At 42.5% G+C, this 22,500-nt stretch overlaps 1 protein-coding gene across 1 annotated transcript in view; it reads left to right on the top strand.

Annotated features, from left to right (window-relative positions):
• LOC145401283 (growth hormone secretagogue receptor type 1-like) overlaps positions 1–22,500 on the top strand; it is a 174,147-nt gene that overhangs the window by 89,370 nt on the left and 62,277 nt on the right. The window contains exons 2-3 of the mRNA XM_080273612.1: positions 19,371–19,429; positions 19,828–19,927. Of these exons, the coding sequence (XP_080129738.1) occupies positions 19,371–19,429; positions 19,828–19,927 (159 nt within the window). The remainder of the gene's footprint in view (positions 1–19,370; positions 19,430–19,827; positions 19,928–22,500) is intronic.

The following is a 22,500-nucleotide window of genomic DNA, read 5'->3' as shown; positions in this document are numbered from 1 at the left end:
CAAAAGCTACAGCCTGGTAAAAGTCTTATGGTACGAAAATAAAATTTCACAAGGGTAAACCAGCATTGCCCTAATAAGCTTGTACACTGCCTCATGCCTAAATGATACTTGAATAGTAGTAGTAGTAGTAGTAGTAGTAATAATAATAATAATAATAATAATAATAATAATAATAATAATAATAAAACGATTCGTACTTTTTTCCACCTAAAGACGAGGCGAGGTAAGATTTAAAAACAGGAAAGATTAGTGTACGAATGTGGTAGAACTGTGAACAACATACCCAATAATATAAACCAACCATTCACACATTTTTCATGTCCCGAAATCCTGGCTCCACCACACAAGCCAAACCATCTGTATACATTATTATTTTTTCTTTGATACGCACTTCACACACATCATGCCACAGCGTCAATGTGTTCCTTCGTTCATGCTTCATCCAGTAAGCTCGATTTCCTTCCAGTTCTCCTGTCTGTTCAGCTTCAATGTCTCTCTTTCTTACATATTCACCAACCAGATCCATCCATCTTCTTGGCCTACCACGCCTCCTCCAACTCAAAGATTTCCTCACATGTGCTCATTTCCTCATCCTGTCTACGTCCAGTCTCTCCCTATACATTCAGTTCTGACCTATATCAACAGACCACAAATTTAACGTATCAAATTTCTTCTCCTATCTCCTCCACTCATTCCAAACACATTCCACAACATTCCCATTTCTACTGTTCTCCATCTTAAACTTTCTCTTTCATGCCACTTCCAGTCTCACACCCATACGTTAATGTGGGCCCAACAAACCTTCGTATAATCCTCCTGTAGCCCTCATACTCAGACCTCTGTTCCGTATCAAGGTCTTCATAGCACCACCCACTTCTCTTCCTTGTACCACTATAATTCCACATCCATCGATCATTTAACGCTCATTTCTGTTACGCACTGAGATACCTAATTTCCCTCACCAATTCAAGTTTCTCTCCTTTCATTATAAAGCCTCTCGTAGCTTCCATACTCAGACCTTTCGTATCAAGGCCTTCATAGCACCATCGAATTTTCTTCCCCCTGCTTACCACAGTTTGGCTAATGATGGTGGGTGGGTGGGTTGGTTTGGGTTGGTGGTGAGGGGGGAGGAGATTAATAACTGATAGTGGATTCCCGAAGCCTACTCTCTCTACCCCATCCCTCTATCACTCCCACTCTCCCTTTCCATCCCTTTCCTTCTCCCTGTTCCTCTCCCTCTTCCCCATACAACCTGGCAAGTCCAATTTAGTCGGGGAATCAAGTGTCAATATCAGAGACAGGAAAACAACAAAGACGAAAGCAAGAGCAGTAACAACAGCGTCAATTAGTACAAAAACAAAACACAACAAAAACAAAGGTGGCGAAAGCAAGCGCATCATGAAGAATTAGAACAACGAAAACAACAATAAATGACAACGAAAAATGCAAAAACAACAACAAATAAAAGAAGAAAATACAGTAGAAAAACGACTTCCTACAACCTCCGACCCTCGACATAAATAAAAACAATAAATAAATTACAGAATAGATAAAAAAAAATCGTGCGTCCTCCCGAATCACGTAAGAATCCCATCAAAACTCTCGAACTAATTGGATGAGAAACGACTGATGTCAAGACGGCAAGTTCTTAATTGTCTGCCCTCGAGTGAAAGAAAACGGAATCAAAATAATGTTTCTTGTTTATTTGCGTCTGAGAGAGAGAGAGAGAGAGAGAGAGAGAGAGAGAGAGAGAGAGAGACAGACAGACAGAGAGACAGAGAGAGAGAGAGAGAGAGAGAGAGAGAGATGAAGCATAGAAACCGATAGGGAAAATCACATTAACGAAGAGAGAGGCAGAAAAGAGAGAATCAGATGGAGGCAAAGAGAGAACTGAGAGAAAGAGAAAGTGAATAGATCCTAATAATGATAACTACTGACTCTCTCTCTCTCTCTCTCTCTCTCTCTCTCTCTCTCTCTCTCTCTCTCCACACTCTTCAGTCATTCTTCCTCCATTCTTCCTTTCCCCATTTTCTGGCCTCCTCGTCCCTCCTCCCTTCCTCCTTTCCTACACCTCCTCTCCTCTCCTCTCTCTTCTTTCCCCCGAGCCTCCTCCTCTTTCCCTCCCCCACCTTCTCATCTTTCTTTCTTCCTCCTCCCATATTACCTTCCTCTCTCTCTCTCTCTCTCTCTCTCTTTCATCCAATTCTCCGTTCTGCTTCCCTCTCTCTTTCTCGCTCTCTTTTTCCCTCATTATTTTTCTACCCCTATCTCTCCCCGCTCTCTCACTCCCAGCCTCACTTCCCCTTACGCTATCTTTTATCTCTCACTTTTTTCTCCTGTCTCTGTCCGTTGCCCTCTCTCTCTCTCTCTCTCTCTCTCTCTCTCTCTCTCTCTCTCGGCCATTTAAATGTAAGGAATTGGATGGGGAGAAGAATGAGAAGGAATGTGGACGCAAGCGTGGGAGGGAGAGAGGAAACGGGTAAGGGAGAGAGGACAATGGGAAAGGAAAACACACACACACACACACACACACACACACACACACACACACACACACGGAGAGAGAGAGAGAGAGAGAGAGAGAGAGAGAGAGCAATGCGAGCAGAGCAGGGAATGGAATGTGGCTCAGTGGATGAGTGAAGTGGGATGTGGATGGTTGGATGGATGGATGACACGGATGTAGAGATGCGTCGGTGTGTGGATGGATGGATGGATGGATGACATGGATGGAATAGACGCGTGGATGTATGGATGGATGAATGGACGGATGGATGGACGGGTGGATGGATGGATGAAAAATGGATGGACAGATGGATTGATGGAAGGATGGGTGGATGAATGATGTATGGACGGCTGGCTGGGTAGACGGTGGATGCATGGATGAATGAGTGAATGGGTAATGAAAAGGTGAGTAAATGGACAGATGGGTGAATGGATGAATGAAGATTGATGGATGGATGAGTAAATGAATGGGTGAATGAGTGGATGGTTGGATAGTTGGCTGGATGGACAGACAGATAGACAGACAGATAGTTAGATAGACAGACATAGATAGATGGGCTACCGGGTGGACAGGCGGGCTGGTAAGAGACTGCTTGGATGGATTATTGGATGAATAGACTGCAAGGTGAATGACTGGGCGAATAGGAGGGTGGCTTTAAGACTGATGATCTGAGAGAGAGAGAGAGAGAGAGAGAGAGAGAGAGAGAGAGAGAGAGAGAGAGAGAGAGTTTTATTCGTGTGCTAACCAATCACACACACACACACACACACACACACACACACATACACACACACACACACACGTCAGCCGCTTCAATCTGTGGACTTTTTATATATCCTTGCCACCTCCACGCTGCTATATTTTGCTTCCGATATTCCTTTTGTAATGATGGGGAAAAGGAATTCGCCAACCTCCATCAAAATCATCCACTATTTTTACTCAAACCTGGATAAAACTGTCACACATCCTGAATAGTAAGCTGTAACAGTAGATTAAAACTAGAATATGGTGTTAGCCGCGAAGAAGTGCTATGGAAAGGATGTAGGGCCATAGCACTGTCTTTGCCACTGAGGTACTTGAAAATTAAGCTGGAAAAGGTCGATAATCTGGGCCAAGTTAAGGTGACACGGCTATAAGAAAGGTCTCCCCAAAACTAAATAAAACAATCACTTGACAGAAAGACTAAAAACGTTCTCAGACTGAAAAGGTTTAGACCTGCGCAGTGGCCACCCCGCACACTCCCCACCCTTGCCACGGAATCCATTGTTCACATTTCAATCAATCTCGCCTATATTGTGCTTCCGTTATTCCAGTTCTCACAGTTTTATATATATATATATATATATATATATATATATATATATATATATATATATATATATATATATATATATTAACAACAATAACATTTCGTTCAATTAATAATTTTGGCTTCTCAAGACTTTATACCTCTTTCTATCTGTCTGTCTACCACTATTTATCTATTTGTCGAATTTTTACCACAAGTAATATTATGCTCTTGCTGCTTCCGTGCACATAATTATGATAACTTTGTTGAGAAAATAATGTTATTCTCTAAATGGTCTTGGATACGTGATTATTCTCTCTCTCTCTCTCTCTCTCTCTCTCTCTCTCTCTCTCTCTCTCTCTCTCAAAATAAATAAATAAATAAATATAGAAAAATGCTATTTATAAAGTGCATAATAATCGAAAACCAGCACTCATTAATAAATCATAATTACTGTATTTAACGAATTACTGCTGGTCTGTGTGTGTGTGTGTGTGTGTGTGTGTGATTTAACATATTTACTGTTTTACTGTTTTCCACTCAGCCATATTAATAACTTCATCCCATTACCAAGAGAACATCTTTACATTTTATACATGCTAAGATTATTTTGTTTCGGGGAAGCTTTTTGAACTGGTGTGGTTAGATACACTCTTCATTAATCCCACTGCTACTACAGGCTTTTTCTATAAATAAGTAAATAAATAAATCGTATGGTAGTCTCAAATGTAGAAGTCATCGTTGTGAAGGGGTTGTTGTCATTGCTGTTGTTCATCTGATACGTGAACCTAGTGAACTGAGGGTTGAAGCTGCACTCCTACAGTCCACGATCCTCCTGTCGGGGAATAAGGAGGAGAGTTGAGGGACGTCTGTATAACCGGGCAGTAAAGCCGTCCAGCCATATCGGTGTTACCACGTGAAGGCGTCCCTCCCCAGCACCAGTGAAGGGGTTAAAGAGACTAAACACCCGAATGTACAGTGGCGGACATAAACAGCGATCCACTTCCTTAACGATAAAAAGCGAAGCAGTGACAGATGACTTTCAAAACCCATATACGTAATCTTCAGAACCTACTTGACTTCAGAATTTTGCGCAAGACTCTCATAACTTCTCGACTAAAAAACTAGAGGGGTTTCTCGTAAATATTGATCCACATCCATGCGATAAAAAACGAGTGAACAATGACTTTCGGAACTCGGTAATGCGATATTCGTAACCAAACTTTTTCTGAAAATTATGTACGACTTTCATAACAGTTAGATTCAAGCGTTGACGTTTCTTTCCCCTTAAGAGTGCCATTAGAAGGCTGACGATTTTAGAGTAGTAAAAAATGACATGTAAAGAATTACTAAATAATAGTATGATGGTGTAGTGGAAAGCAGTGTTTACCTGTACGATTCCCTACTTGGCGTGTGGGTGTTAGTGATGTAGAAAGACAGACAGATATAGATACATAGCCAGATAGCCAGACAGACAGACGGGTAGGTCGGTATCTAGAGCCCAAATAAAATTATTAAATATCAATATGACGCTTCATTGGAGATATGTGTTTGCCTTTATGATTAGGTACCTGAGAAGGCTGTGTCAAGGAACTGATAGATATATAAACTGAATGGACTGATGGAGAGATTGCTTGATAGATAGACAGAGCACAGCCAGTTGGCTGTGTAAGCTTAATAGTTATTAAATATGAATTAAATATGAATTTGGTGATACAGTAACGCGGTGTTTGTGTGATTACCTGCCTGAAGCAGATGGGTTGGGTACAGATAGACAGATAGATAGATAAATAGACAGAGTAGGCAGACAGAGTAGAGAGATATATTGACAAATTGATAGTTAGGTAAAAGCACTGATGACTGGGTAATATAGCTCAGCAAAGACAGTTCCTAAAAATTAAAATGACGGTACACTGGAGAGCAGTGTTTGCCTGCGTGATGGTCTGCCTGACTTGGGGTGTGTGGATATGTATAGACAGATAAAAAGAATGATTGACTGCTAGGATGATACTGATAAATATTAAATGTTTATATATAATGTATATAGAGGGAGACAGGCAGACAAAGACAGACACAGTCAAATTGGTGAAGAAACTGTTAGATAGACGCTATAACGGATAAGCAGGTGGAGAGAGAGAGAGAGAGAGAGAGAGACAGAGAGAGACTGAAATAACGTCACTATAATTTTACTCTTCTCCAGACGATTTATTCAGCTCAGGAGAGAATTGATTTTCGTGTAGCCTTCACACTGCCAGAGGTCTCTCATATACTGAATAAAATCGTCCAACACCACCAAGATTAAAATATAAATGGCGTCCTCGGGGTGAAGAGTTTAATTTCGTTCCCCTCACCTCGCCCTCCCCGCCAACCAAACTTTTTTTTTCTTTTGCTCCCTCCTGACGATATTATGCAGCTTAGGGGAGACTTTTTTTTAAAACTGAAAGGGTTATATATAGCATCCATAATCCCCTTCAATGTCAGAGAATTTTCCTGAAGTTGGATATGATCGTCTGAAAGTAGGAATAAAAAAAAAAAAAATAGTCATGGGATTCAAAGGGTCAACGTTTTTCACTGCTTCGGGTGACCACTTCGTTATTTCATTCAAGGGTACGGTAGATTTTTCAGTTCACATTCTGATAAATCCTATGATGCAAGTCGAGGTAAAAAAAAAAAATCCATGCCACTGAACTTCGGTATTTTGCTGTTTCCTTCAGCGTAATACCAGACGATTTTGCGCTGCTGAGGGAAATCTTAACACCCATAGATTTAAAACTCTTATGGCAATTTGCTGGATGACATTAGATGACCTTGTTCACCTGAGTTAAATTCCAGGTGTAAAAAAATGTGCAAAAAGACTGCTAGACAAGGCAGGTAATGAGGTGACAAATTAGGCTAGGTAATTACAGCGCAGCGGGATAGTTAAGCTAGGTAATGGTAAAAGTGGTGTGTGGTTCTCTCTTTCATTTTCATGGCACATAATTGCGTTACGCTGTCCACAAGTGAATTACTTAACGCATGCTATTTTTTTTACTTACAGAGTGGCAGTGTTGGAGTGTATTGTTTTCAGTTTTGTGTGTGTGTGTGTGTGTGTGTGTGTGTGTGTAAACAATGTAACTCAAACAATAATGATACGGTATAGGTAGAACTTGGTGGAAAGTTGAGGGTCACGCAGGAGTGAAGTGATTTTGTTCTGAGAGCAATAGGTCAATGGTCAGGGCCACAGGGAAAGGCCAGCTCATTCAGTTCAGCCCGATCTTGACCAAACTCGGTGGAAGAGTTGAAGGTCAGGGCAGGATAGAGTGATTCGATTTTAGATCTAGTCTGTCAAAGGATCAGGGTCACAGGGCAAGGTCATAGATGGTGACCTTTGACCGACTGCAGGGCACAGAACTGCATTGAATGTGCCTTTTTATTTTCAATTGATTCATTAATTTTTACCTGTCGTGCTAGGTATTTCGCCATCTCCAGGCCATTCACTTATCACTCCCACACATCACCGCCATCATTTCACCACCACCATTTCGCCACCACCATCCCACTCACTCACCACCACATTTCATCACCTCCACACTCACTACCTCCACTCTCACTTACCCCTCCACACTCCCCACCCATCACCCCCACTCCCACATATCACCACCTTCCCCACTCACCACGTCCCCTTCCCACTCACCCCTCTCCTCCCCCTTCCTCCAGCCACACCATTCATCACTGTTTCAAGTCATTAATTCTCTTGACGGATTTAATATGCCTCATAATGGAAGGGGGAGAGCCCGCTTATTTCGATCATTTTTGCCTTTATATTATCTTTTCTGCTGAGTCCTGTTGATTTAGGTGTGGCTGTTAATCTGTGAAGAGTTTACTATATTCTTAGTTTCCCTTTTGAGCATTTGAGCTGTTGTATAATTGTTGGTAACGTAAGGGGGTTGATGGGTGTGTGTGTGTGTGTGTGTGTGTGTGTGTGTGTGAGAGAGAGAGAGAGAGAGAGAGAGAGAGAGAGAGAGAGAGAGAGAGAGAGAGAGAGAGAGAGAGGGTGGGTGAACTAACGTATCCGGTATCATTTTTGTTTCCTGAAAATGGTCCGCATTGATATATGATGAAATGGGATATGACTGGCTTATACAACACCAGGCTGCATAACCGGATACATCAGTGCAATCGGAGACAAACGTTAGCTTATTTTATCCATTTTGATTCTCACTTTCCTCTGTTGACTAATGTTCCTAAGTTGAGGGGGGTTTGGAATATTTACCATGTCGGAAAGAAAAAATCTGCGAAAATTACTACAGTATCCTCTTCTTTCTCACCGTCCACTGCTGATTAGTATTCCTAAGCTGACAGCCCCCGCTCCTTTTTCTTCCCCTCTCCATAGATCGCATATAGATAGATAGATAGATAGATAGATAGATAGATAGATAGATATATATAGATATATATATATATATATAGATAGATAGATAGATAGATAGATAGATAGACAGATAGATATAGATAGATAGATAGACAGACAGACAGACAGATAGATAGATAGATAAATAGATAGATAAATATACAAACACACACACACACATGATGCATCTGGGAGGAAAGTGACGGACATACGGTACCCTAAATGTGAAGCATACGCGGTGAAATGGCGAAATTTTGTCCCTTCCTGCACATACTTGCCCACCGCACCTACCTTCACAAACTGGTTGTAATATTAGACCAAATTAGACAGAAAATGTGAGGTAACAGTACCAAACTTTATTAACCCTACAGTATAAACCCAATTGACATGCTTAAAAATAAGCTTTTGCTATCTCCAAACGATTTTATTAAGTTTAAAAAGGATCTCGTGTGGCAAGGGGAAAAGGCTGTACCAATTTCCTGTAGCACAAAAAAACCTTTCCGAAGCTTAATAAAATCGTCTGATAACAGCAAAGTAAAATAAAACTGTCATTGGATCGAAAGGGTCAAGTTAAATTTGAACGATTAAAAATTATCGACATTCCCAAGGGAATGTATGATAAAAAAAAAAAAAAAAAAAAAAAAAAAAAAAAAGGTGCTCAAGGACCACTTCGCAAAAGCCAGTAAACTTTGCAGAATCGTGTTGCCTCTTTTCACGTATATGTATGGGCTGGCCTAGGACCCCATAAAACCCGTTAAGAGATAAGTAAGCTAAAAAGGTATATTCTTCCGTTGGCCCAAAGAACAAGTATACCAAGCATAGGTGTAGTATTTAAGGAGTCAAGGAATGGTACCCAAAATGACGTGTTTTTCTAAGAAAAAAGAGAAAGAAAGAAACAGCAAATATCCACCGCATGATGAGCAAACAGTTCGAGGGCTGGTGCTCATTTGTTCTAACCCTACGAGAATCATTAACCCCTCTCATCTCAGTTGACAGCCAACTGTAATAAAATTACAGGGTGGATTTGACTAGTAATCAAGGACATTCATTCCTACCCCATAATAATGGCTCAACGAATATCGTACTACCATGATTTAATATTTAAGATGTGGGAATGGCATAGTCCGGTCAAGTCAAAACAAACAAACCATTAACTGCTGCCGCTGATGAGGACCCCCAGACGACGACCTGGAGGGTGACCTAGCCAAAACAAAGTATGTAAAGTTTGGCTATCAGCAACAATCCCTTTGCCGATACACCGATATAAGTTGCTCACAAACTTTGCCTGACCAAGGAAATCATGCTGCTCATTACTCAGGATCAAAGGCAGAGGATAACATGAAGCAATGGCCCAATCTGCCTGATATCACTAGCGACCAGGGTGGACGTACAGTCGACATTAAAAGTCCCATCTCCTTTCATCTCTCTCCACGGACATAAAAAATCAGCAAACGACGCTTACGACACTGTGATGCCCAATAAACTAATCAGATTCGGCTGTTGCGGATTCACCACACTGATTTTCAAAGTACACGGAGAGAATAGAAGATGGGCTGCTGGAATGCACCTGCAAAATGGTCGCACCAACTCTGTTATTTTATCGTGGTAACTCCAGACGATTTTATTAAGTGAGAGAGAGTACAGAAGCCTGAGAGTGTTAATACTGTCATCAGCTCCTCTCATGGTCGCGTCAGCTGTAGTATTTCATTAGGGTTGACACCAGACAGTTTTATTATGATGGGGGATGAGTCATGGGAATCTGACAGGGTTCATAAATGTTTCACCCACAGAAAAAAAAAAGAAACGAAAAAAAGATAGTATTTGTTTTTTCCTGAACAAGAGAAGCAGCAAGACTTCATTTCCGCATTACATCTGCCACCACCACGCTTGTTAATTATCACAGTATATTTTCACACTCCGCAATCCAAGGGAGTGCTGCTTGTGTGTGGCTTAACATAATCACCTTGTAACTGGAAGAACCGGGTTTCGATTTTTCTGCCAGTCAGACTCTATGACAAATTTGCTTCAACCGTGTCACTGATCACCCACCTGGAAAGTATTCGATGATCTGCATATACAGTTACATCAGTTATTACAAGGAGGGGTGGCCAGCATCCTCCCCTGTCTTTACCCTCACCTCTCCCACTACACCATTCCTACCTCTCCTATCCGACACCTTACTTCCCAACACACCACACTCCACCCTTCCTACCTCTCTTTCCTCTATCCACGTCTCTTCTCTGTCCTGCCTCTCCCTCAGCTCCATTTTTCCCTTCATTCCCTTCCCAACATCTCCACTTCTCCTCACCCCTGTCCTGCAAGTCTTCTCCCCTTCCTCCCCTCCACGCCCTCTCCCATCTTCACCCCATCCCTCTATCCTCGCATTCTCATCACTTCCCTTTCCCCACCTCTTCCAATCCTGCCACACCTTTCCACTTTCTCAGACCACCACTTCCCTCCCTCCGCCATTTACCTTCCTTCATCACCCTCCTTCCTGATTCCCCTTTCCTCCTCATTTTCTTTCCTTTTTTCCCTATTCTCTTCCCTTTTTGTTACTCCCTTTCCTTTTTCTCTCTCCTCCTCTTCTTCTCTCCCTTCCCTTTTTCTCTCTCCTCCTCTTCCTCTCTCCCTTCCCCTTCCCAGTCCCCCGCCACAAGAGCCCTCTCTCACACACACACACACACACACACACACACACACACACACACACACACACACACACACACAAAACTATGGACATCTTGCAACCGTATTTATAAAGCAATAATGCTATTCCCCGACACTCACTGCCAGTCCCGCCAACCAAAGGGAACCCACTCACTCATGCGTATTTAGAAACCATGTAACTTGCGGGAGAGACAAGAGAATGACGAGGAAGTTGGTGCGCCATGGAAACTTGCCGTGTGTGTGTGTGTGTGTGTGTGTGTGTGTGTGTGTGTGTGTGTGTGTGTGTGTGTGTGTGTGTGTGTGTGTGTGTGTGTGTGTGTGTGTGTGTGTGTGCGTGCGTGCGTGCGTGCGTGCGTGCGTGCGTGCGTGCGTGTGTGTGTGTGTGTGTGTGTGTGTGTGTGTGTGTGTGTGTGTGTGTGTGTGTGTGTGTGTGTGTGTGTGTGTGTGTCCTTCCTCCTTCTTCCTCCTCCCACAGCCACTCCTTTCCATTATCCTCTCAGATTAACATAATCGTCTGACTCTGACCACTAAAAAAATCTTCCTCTCCCGTTATGACCCCTCCTACTCCTCCATTTTCACCTCCATTCCTCATTCATCCATTTCCCATCTCTTCCCCCTCCCCCTTTTTACAGGACATCTTACATATTCTATTGTAATCGATGTCAAATGAATTAATTTATAACAGAACTCCCTTGTAATGGAGGGGTTAATGACAGCTAAATCTGTCCCCCTCCTCCTCTAGTTTGAAATGTGTCTCCTAAGCTGAGTAAAGTCATCAGGGGATAACAAGAATGAACAGAACTAATATCATCCTGCATTACCCTACAAATCTCGCCTTCACCATCCACACTATCTCGTTCTTATCGCACTGAGATATCTTATATACTTGGAATATTGCTTTTCTCCTTAATGTGGTACTCCTTCTCACTTTTCCTGCCGGATTCGATTTGACAAAGTACTTGGAAGGAAGCCAGCGTCTTAACTATCCATATTTATTTGTTTACAGTTCAGGTACCAGCAACGTCGTCCCTTGTCGTAAACACTGTGGTCCTGAATTCATCCCTCACAACCTCTTCCTCGGCAAACTTTTCGCTCTGCCCCTTCACCCTCCCCAGGCACCCACCACTATGACCTCCCACATCACCCAGCCCAGCAGGTGGTCACAGTATAGATAAGCCTGAGTCCATTAACACTCGGTCTCCTATGACTCACTCACAGTTGAAGTATATCATCTCGTGGTAGCAGGGATAGAATACTACTCTTTTACCGACCAATGAAAGATGATGGTACCAGAGTTGTCTTTATCATAAGAAAGTTAGTTATTATGGTTACTTATTTGTACAGGTATGGATTTCTGCACTTCTCATTACCTTTTCTTCTGTTCAGATTACCGGTAATTCTTTAAGGCTGTTAGTTTTTCTGACCTGGTATTATTATTATTATTCAATTTCTCGCTCCGTCTGTCACTTTCCAAGTTACCATTTTTCTTCACACGTACCTAACTTCGGGTTTCATCATTCTTCTTTATTTCATTTTCCCTTTTCCTCTCTTTTCTCGCGCTCTCTCACACACTTCCTCAAAAACAGGAATTTCAGGTGAGGCGGGATGAGGGAGATAGTTGTGCTGGGGAAAGAGGGGAGCTGCCGGCCAAGGAGGCATCTCCTCTCCATTTGCTTAGGAATCTATGGCCTGTTTACCTATGACGTCACGCATCCGCCATCTAAAATCCGACGTCTGACGCTACCCTTCCGCCATACTGCCACTCTTGAATAAGGAAATAAAAATGGCCGTAAGTTTAAAACCTAGGTCGCCAAGGAACAGGGAAGAGTAATTTTGTACTAACATTTACGGAACATTAGTGATTACTATACAAGGTATGGTTAGCCTCCGTACTATAGACGTGCAGTGTAATGATATACAGAATTCGGACACGTACTAACATCGTCATGCTTGCATCAGAAACATTTAAAGAGAATATTTATGTATCTCATGCAGACTAACTCGCTAAGGAAAAAATGTTGCGACCCAGCTTACGACAGCAGGAATCCGGTCCTTCAACATATCCCTCCACAGCACAACACAGCAGCATACTTCGACACAGCAGAATGTATTTTTAGGTGAACTGAATACATTTATTGTCGGATTTTTGCAGAGTGGTTCAGAGGGCGGGCAAATAAATGTTCTGACAAAAGGTTTTGATAATTCCCCTCGGTTGGATGGTCAATCATTTCAGGCAGACTGGGACTGTGGCTGGTGGCGGTGAGTGGCGGGAAAAGTGAGAGAGAGAGAGAGAGAGAGAGAGAGAGAAAGACAGACAGACAGACAGAGACAGACAGACAGACAGACAGACAGAGAGACAGAGACAGACAGACAGACAGACAGACAGAGACAGAGAGAGAGAGTAAAGAGTAAGGCGCAATAAAAGATAGATAGACAAACAGGCATGCAGTCAGACATTCCGATACAAGAGAAGGGTAGGGTAACACAGACAGACAGGCAGACAGACAGGCACAGAAGACATGAAGGGAAGATATGAAGCCAATAATAATTTCAGTTGTAATAAAATAGAACTGAAGAAAAGGGGTGACAGACCACAGAAATAACGGGAGGAATGCACACTAAGCAGGAAATTAATTCGAAAGCGGTGAGGAAGTGGGTGTGGAGAAGAATTATGTCAAGCGCAAGTTCCCTCCAGAGGAAAAGCAAAAGCCAACACCATCAAAAGTGCGGTAAACCCAATAAGCCAGCCTGAAAGTTCACCAAGTTGATTATTCGCTTCCTGGTTTCAGTTTTGCCGGTAAAATGGTTGCTGATGTTAAGTGCAGTGAGGAGGAAAAAGAGAGGCTAGGAACAAGAGAAAAATAAGTACTACCACTACGACTTTACACCTGTATTTCGCTATCAAGAGCATTGGGGCCCGAGGCCAGGTTATTCAGTTCGGGCGAGGGGGACCAGTGACGTTACACTGAGTAGCACTTTGTAAGCAGAAAATTCTAATCACACCTTAGACATGAATTCATTATATGTCACATCCAACTCACTAGACCACCAAACACATCTAATCATAGCCTGTGATTACCACCCCGCGTAGTAAATGGTTTCATGTATTACAGGATACCACTCGGCTTGTCACTGATGCAGAGTCACATGAAGGAAACACTACATAACGACAGATTAATGAAAGAGATAAGGGAACAAGGAAACTAACTGCCCCATATCTATGACGACTCTTAGCCCTCGTGATGACATTTACTTCACTTTGTTACTGCTGTCACCAAACGATTTTGTTCACTGAAGGGGTTTATACCAGCTGCTACTAGTATAAAAAACGAAATAATCACACACATGCAAGCACGGACACACACACACACACACACACACACACACACACACACACACACACACACACACACACCAAGGAAAACACCCCACCGCCGTATCACACGCGTCAGTAATGCTAACATTTACTAACACTCTCTGTACCCTCTCGTCATCGGCGTAAGTAAAATCAATGTCACTCCGCACGTAATTCATCCAAGTGCCCCAGCAAGACACGACGAGCATGACGTGGGGTGTAGGTTGTTTAAGTGTGTAACTACGTGAGGGTGAAGTTAGTATGAGAGACTGTAACTCAATAACGGTGACCCAACTGCGACGCACACAATGTCCCACAAGTTAGCTTCCCCAGCCAGCCACTTTACTGCCGCTCAAGGCCAAGGTTTCAGTGACAGATTTGGGGGGTTGATAAGTGCCCCGTTTCGCCACTGAGTAAGAGAGAAAAAAAAACTGGGGGGATAACCTGGGCTAATAACCATCCGCCATTACCTTTGCCCCGTGTGTTGGAATGCACCCGACCGATCTCCCCATACTGCTATCATTACCTGGCTACTTCTGAAATGCTGGTACTTTCACCGTGGAGTATCCTATGTGTTGAAATGACATGGATGGAAAAGCTACTGTCATTGGTTGGTAGGGGGTGATTAAGTCAATTAGAAGAGAGATAAACTGGTAACTTAAATGATACACAAATGAATAATGCAGACTTCATGTATACGATTACCGAGATTCAAAAAATAACACTAAAACCAAAACCTACAGTAAGGACTGGGTAAGTATTTTTATTTGCTTAGCTATGAACAACACGGGAATCGGGACCGAAGCGATTTGACACGAAAATCAATATCAACAGTGCAAAGCAACAGTGCGGTGTGGTGAGTGGTCGTTGATGTAAGGTGTATTGGGTAGGCTATGTGTTAGAGGTATATTAAAACCCCATAATCATGGAAAACAATAAGAATATCCGATCACTGGTCATATATTCTGTTCGTACCTCCTCCGTTAAAGAATGTTAAAGTGGGGATCACATTACTGTCATACATGGCGAAAAAGACATATGTGAATGAGGTTAAAAACAGGAAGGGGCGTGGTAGCTTAAAAAGAAATGTGGATGGATATGATAACATGAATATGTGAGAAAGTGAGGTATGAAAGTTTAGGAAGCTATGAACTTGACGTGAATATATGAAGTATGTATGCAGAAGCACGTGATAAGGTTTTAGCACTTATTTATAGGCTATCATTTTTCAACTTGGTTGTCTACGGAATGACCCTGTCCGGCAGGTGCAAGTGAAACGAAGAGAGAGAGAGAAAAAAAAGAATGTTGATGGACTTGTTTGTGAAGTGGAGTTTGAGCACGAAGGGATGAATGGAGCTTGCGTGTGTGGACCCCTTCACAAGGCACGCTGCGTGATATTTCTCTAAGTTCTTCGTTTTACTGTTCTCTGTTTCTTGATCCTACCTCATTTCATCTTCTAGGTAATAAGTTACATAATTAGAGAAAGCACGCATTTTTTTTTTTTTACTTGTTCAGGTCATAGTTATGTACCGTGTATGTACTTTAGGTTCTTCTCTCTCTCTCTCTCTCTCTCTCTCTCTCTCTCTCTCGACTTTAACTAACCCCACACACGCACACTCACTGCAGAAATACGGTAAAATTCCATTCCTATCATTTACTCCCTGAATACCTTCTGGTCTAAGTAGCCAAACTGAGAGAGAGAGAGAGAGAGAGAGAGAGAGAGAGAGAGAGAGAGAGAGAGTCTCGGTGTATAAAAAGTTAGAACTGTGCACAATAAGATCCCCAGAAGAAAAATGCAGCAGTGTAACCTCAGTAATTTTAATAAGGCACTAGTCAGAAGCACCGAGCCGTATCCCTCCACCCTAATCCAATATACTTTGGACAAAATCATCCGTAAACAGCAGAAGTACGGAACAACGGACTGAAACTTTAATATTATTATTATTATTATTATTATCTGTAAAAAGCCTTTGTCGGCGAGGTACGAGCGTGGGCATTTAAATCCCAAAGCACTGAAATGTTGCCGTACACCCCAAGGATGCCTAGAATATACGGATGGCTATCTGCCTACCAAAGTTTCATGCCTTTACGACAAACTGTCTGGCCTGTGGCCCTCTTTTGAAGATTTCCGACATGCTGCACTTGGCGCGTGTCACGTGCCACGTGCAGCGTTTGGGTGTGATGAAACCTGGCAAAAACAAATCTTAAAGAATTGGGCTACCATATGATGCAAACCACACAGTGATTAGCCCCTGTGGTTGCTGTGATATAAGCGACTCAAAAGCATTACGGTCAGGCCGGGTCAGGCCGCTCACATGTGAAAATGCCACTACTTGACGAGAGACCCGCAATTTTTATTATTATTATTATTATTATTATTATCAGTAGTAGTAGTAGCAGTAATAGTAGCTGTAGTAGTAGTAGTAGTAGTAGTAGTTGTTGTTGTTGTTGTAGTAGTAGTAGTAGCAGCAGTAGTCATAGTAATAGTAGCAGTAATAGTAGTAGTAGTAGTAGTTCATGTTCCTACTGCTGAACGATCACCGTATATTTAGCGAACACTGAAGTAAACATGGAGTTAGTGAAATGTTAGAAGTTTCACCTATCCTTCTAAAGGCTTCTCCTAGACGGAATGAAATGGTATACTGGAAGAATGAATAAACAAAAAAGAAAAGAAAACCAAAGAAATCATTAGGGTGAACGGGTTTAACACTGCCCCCCAAATCGAATACAATATAACAATGAGAAAAGTCTACTGCCAACAGAACCCAGATTTCACATGAACCTTTAACACTGTGGCGAGTTTTCTGTTTATTACCGATACTGCAAGAAGATTAATGCATCTCAGTAAAGGCTTCCCCGAGTAAAAGTACCAGAAACAATCTTAATTTTCACCACGATACCAGTTTTTCTTTTTTTTTCCCCGGTTACTGTAGAGAAGAATTAAATTGGTTGATCTGTGCTGACTTGCATCATTATCAATACGTGATGCACATTAGAAGTTAGGCTGGGTATTTTTCCTGTCCATCCAAACGAGAGACGAGTGGAAGAAAAACGCTTGTAGTGCCGCGAGAAGCATTGACCTCTGTTATTAAATAAATGGGTATATGTTGTTATTGCTTCCTTTTTCCTCAACACACTACCCTACTTTACAACCATACTATTACTACCTTTATATTATGGAAAAAAGACTCGTTTGAACTGTATCTTGCGGTACTTGACGACCATAATCCAATGATGGACGGTTTACTGCATTCTGTATGTTATTACCACTTATAACGCAATACACTTCATTATTTGCAATACCAGTGCCAGTGTTCATTCCTGGCATAACCTTCTGCTAAACTAAAAGGAGGGACTTAGCCGGAACCTTCTTACCTAAATTGTAATCCATCCATCCATCGATCATTCAGCCCCTGAGCACCCCATCAGGAGCAGTAATCATAAACCAAGGAGCACGGCAACAAACACAGAAAAAACACTTATTACTGGATACCTTATGTTTTTTCCCGACCCGGTATAGGTTTAACAGCCCGTTCCCTGGGTCCCACCATTCCACCTACGTGCATACACCATAACATGTCACCACTTCGGCACTAATACCCATCATCCATTTTGAATAGATGCTTGGGCTGTCTCATTCAGGACTGGTACAATGGCATTAGCGAGGAAGTCTTTATGACATGACAGTGTGTCTTGTGGAAGATTCGTTTTTCTTTTCTTTCTTTCTTTCTTTCTTTTTTTTTTTTACGACTTTCCTACAGTTCATCACACTATTCCCTGCCCCAGCGTGGGATCGATCTAGCGTAATTTTAGACACTAGACGACATTTCTAAGTGCTAAGCTAAAGGCAACCAGAAGTGGCCCATAAGGGTTTTAATGCGAAGGTGAGTTCAAGGACGAACAACTGGTCACTCTAGCCTTAAATGTCAGGACTGAGTAGCCCCGGGTCCCTGTTGTCCTGATGGGGCAGTAAAGAATGAAACAACAGCAATAAACTTAAATGTCTTGACTCTGGATCTAATATAGTCGGTTTGTATTCATCTGATGGAACCAGGCCACTCCCACAACCTAAATACCATGTTGTGGGTACAGGAAAATCGATGAGCTTTAGTTATCAGGTAGGAAGGACTCTCCCTGGTTACTAACCAAACTAACTCTAATCTGACCACACCTGGCCATCAACTGACCTGCAGAGGGTAGTAGTAGTAGTAGTAGTAGTAGTAGTAGTAGTAGTAGTAGTAGTAGTAGTTGTTGTTGTTGTTGTTGTTGTTGTTATTGTTGTTGTTGCTGTTGTTGTTGTTGTTGCCTCATGTTATGAGCCCAGTGGACTGCAGGGTGAAGTTGCCCCCCCTCCCCCTCCTGCAGTCCCTCCTTTACAGGGTAGGGAAAAAATTGAATGACGATCGTATGACCAAATAGTTGAGCCGCCAAGTTATATCAGTGCCACCGTATAAAGGCGTCCCTCTCTGGCACCCAGGTTAAACATGCTCCGTAACTTGGCTTTCCTGGAGGAGGGTCGAAGTGTTGATAAAGAGGAGAACGGAGGTACATGATATGTACGAGGACTACTGGGCCTTCGGAACAGGCTGTGAAACCTATGCCCAGAGTCGGACATTATCCATATCTTATGTTTGGCTTGAGTGATGTGTTAATGATTGTTTGGACCATTTCACTTGGCAGGATCTTGACAGTTCTCCCACTTTTGTACTTTCTCTTACTTTCCGGATCCTGTCTCACCCTGTCTTTGTGTGGTGATGATGGTGATTTTGTCTGATCACTTATCTCTTTGTTCTGTGCTATTTGAGACACTAGCTTGCAACACACACACACACACACACACACACACACACACACACACACACACACACACACACACACACACACACACACACACACACACACAACCTCCCTACAGTAATTTTTCCTATCGAGGCTTTTACCTAAACAACACATCCGGGGAATATGATGCCAAAACATTTTTCGTACATTAGTATCTGGCATTTAGCGTTCAAAATCAGATACGAAAAGAAAGCGTGAAATGGATTATATAAATATTGTACAAATTATTTCTTATATACTAGAACCTTATAACCTCAGCTTGCAATCATAAACCTACAAAATGGAGAACTATGATGTACATGTAATATAATTTTAACTCTCTTTTCAGGAAGAAGATGCAGTGGACGATAAGGATGAACTACCAAGGGGAGTAACGAGGTCCTTAATGTCACAGGCAATTTAACCATAATAAAACAAACACAGAAAAAGAAAGATAACCATAAAGACACGAGAAAAGACAAGGAAACGACAACGACCGAAGAAAATGGAGAGATGAGGGCCTTTATGTCACAAGCAGTTTAACTATTACAAAAGACAAAAAGAGAAACTAAAAAAAGAAAAAAGTGAAACAGGTAAAAGAAAAAGTCAAAGAAAATGGAGGTATCATTTCCCTTCATGACGTCACAGGGGGAAGAGGAGACTGACTTAAACAGCGGAAGACACGAAGGAAACAGGATTCCAGAGGGAGATTTGGGCGCTCTCCTCTCCTCCATCACCCCCTCCCTCCTCTCCACCAACCCCTCCATCCTCTCCACCATTCCTCCGTCCCTGAACTCGTCCCTGAGCCTGCGCAACGTGACCACAGAGTTGCCAGACATATCGTTCCCGGCCTACATGCAAGGGATCTACACTGCCTGGTGCCTAATTCTTCTAGTAGTCGGACTGGTAAGAGCCTGTGTGTGTGTGTGTGTGTGTGTGTGTGTGTGTGTGTTTGTGTGCGTGTGTGTGTGTGTGTGTGTTTCATTTCAGTCTGACCCCCACCAAGCGATTTTTTTCACTGATTTGTTTGAACTTTAGTATTCAACGGCTTAGAGACAAATTCACATAAATTGCTCATGACAGGACTGGTAAAGGGGGCTGATGTTTCAACCCCTGTTGGAAGATAACGACTACCTTTCTTTCTTGTCGTTTTCGTTTTTTTCCTAGTTATCCCCAAGAAATTACCTCATACTGCTTGTAGTCGGATTGGTGAGAACAAATTTGCCTCGTACTTCAGCCCCTTCAGTACAATGACATCTTTTATTGCTGGTGTTGTTGATACGTAGTTTTTGCCATATTCTTGTTATCTCCTGAGTCTCATTCAGCTTATGAAAAACCTCTCTCTTTCCAGTGGTTAATGAAAGCAGTAGCTGATATGCCCTGTTCGGAAGTCTCTCCTAAACTCAATACAAAACGTCTGGAGGTTACTAGCATTGAATAATTAAATGTGTCATAAAACTGAAGTGGTTAACCCTCCAGCAGCCTACGATGATTTGCTGTTGTTGTTCTAGCTACAGTTCTCATTAATTATTACGTGTGTGTGTGTGTGTGTGTGTGTGTGTGTGTGTGTGTGTGTGTGTGTGTTTTTCAGCTCCTAGGCTATTTGATGGATCTGAATGAAACTTCCCAAGCGAGTTCGTCGGGTTCCTGAAAAAGGTCTTCCACTATATACATTTTTCCAACCATGATTTTTAGGGAGGTCAGCCTTGACATCGTAATATATGTTGTACAATGAACACTTATCCATAATGTGATATTTGTTGAGCATGACCGCCCCCAGTGATTCTTTGGGGGGGTTCAGCCCCCCTCCCAAAATTTAAAAAGTGATTAGAAATAGAAGTCAGCAGCTGCATTTCAGAGGAACTTTTCAGATGAATTCATCAGGTTCCTGGAAAGGCCTTGCACTACATACTGAAAAACTTTCCAACCATGATTTTTAGGGGGAGGGGAGTCAGCCCCCATGCCAAAGAACAAATTCTCAGAAGTACTTAAAGGAAGGCTGATATAGCTTTGATATCATAGTATATGTTGTAAAATGGATTTTTATCCGAATTGCGATATTTGGGGAGAGTGACCCCCAATGATTCTTTGGGGGTCAGCCCCCTCCCCAAAATAAAAACTATGGGAAATGGGAGAAATCTATCTATCTATCTATATACCTAGGCTGCTTCCCCCAAGGAAAGGGAGGTAGCCGAGACAGGACGACACACTCTCCATTTACTCATCCATTCAAACACATTCATTCACATCTTAGCCCCAAAGGGGAGAACGGACAGATCCTCACCGCACCACACCGCACAAGGGTCAACTGCGCAATGCAATCAGTGACATCCGCAGCAGGGCCCGACAGCAGAACTGGTTTACCCCTGCCACATCATAACATACCCATCCCCTTACCCGCACCTGACCTGACTAGCTGATCAGACCAAATGCGGGAGAATATCCCCTCAGGGCTGCGTCATCACTTATTTATTCACAATTTCTCTCCATTTATTTCTGTCACGCACAGCCACTCTTCCTTGCTCAACAGACATCCCTCTCGCATCCAGCGCTCTCTTCACACTGTCCATCCATCCTATTCGTGGTCTTCCTCTCAGCCTTACACCTCTCACATCAGATCTAGTTATCTTTTTCACCAATCGCTCATTATCCATTCTCTCCATATGCCCAAACCATCGCAACACCCTCTGCTCAACTCTACCAGCCATCTCCTGAACAACTCCAGTTCTCCTTCGCACTTCATCATTTCGCACCCGATCCATATGCGTCACTCCACACATACTCATCAGACACCTCATCTCCATTACATTCAAACTTTTCCTCTCTGCTACACCCATATTCCATGTTTCAGCCCCATATAATGCAGTCGGTACCACAACACCCTCATACAGCCTTCTCTTTACATCCATTCTAAGCGAACGACATTTAAACACTTTTTTCATTCCTCCCAGCACCTTTCCTACTTCATTTATTCTAAACTTCACTTCTGCATCTATTCTTCCATCCACAGCAACATGTGACCCTAGATATTTAAAACAATCTACCTCCTCAAGCAACTCACCATTCAAAACTATATTCATCCCCCTACCATCTATCAACCTCGTACACTTCATCACTTTACTCTTATTCTCATTTACTTTCAAATTCCTCCTTTCACACACCCTTCCAAACTCCTCTACCAACTGTCTCAATCTCTCCTCTGAATCAGTCACCAGTGCAGTATCATCTGCAAACAGCAGCTGCTTCAGATTCCAATCTCCACCATCAACATTTACCAGACTCAGACCACCTAAAACTCTTGCATTCACCTCCCTTACAACACCATCCATGTAAATATTAAACAACCAAGGCGACATCACACATCCCTGTCGCAGCCCCACCCTCACGGGAAACCAATCACTCACAGCATTTCCCACTCTTACACATGCTCTACTATTTACATAAAAACTTTTCACCCCTTTTAGTAACCTACCATCAAG

The sequence above is a fragment of the Coenobita brevimanus genome, chromosome 6 (genome assembly GCF_032717465.1).
Source record: "Coenobita brevimanus isolate Jiangsu-jjx chromosome 6, ASM3271746v2, whole genome shotgun sequence".
Classification (NCBI taxonomy): Eukaryota; Metazoa; Arthropoda; class Malacostraca; order Decapoda; family Coenobitidae; genus Coenobita; species Coenobita brevimanus.
The sequence above is the reverse complement of the archived record's forward strand: the minus strand, read 5'-3'. Positions and strand labels throughout refer to the sequence as shown.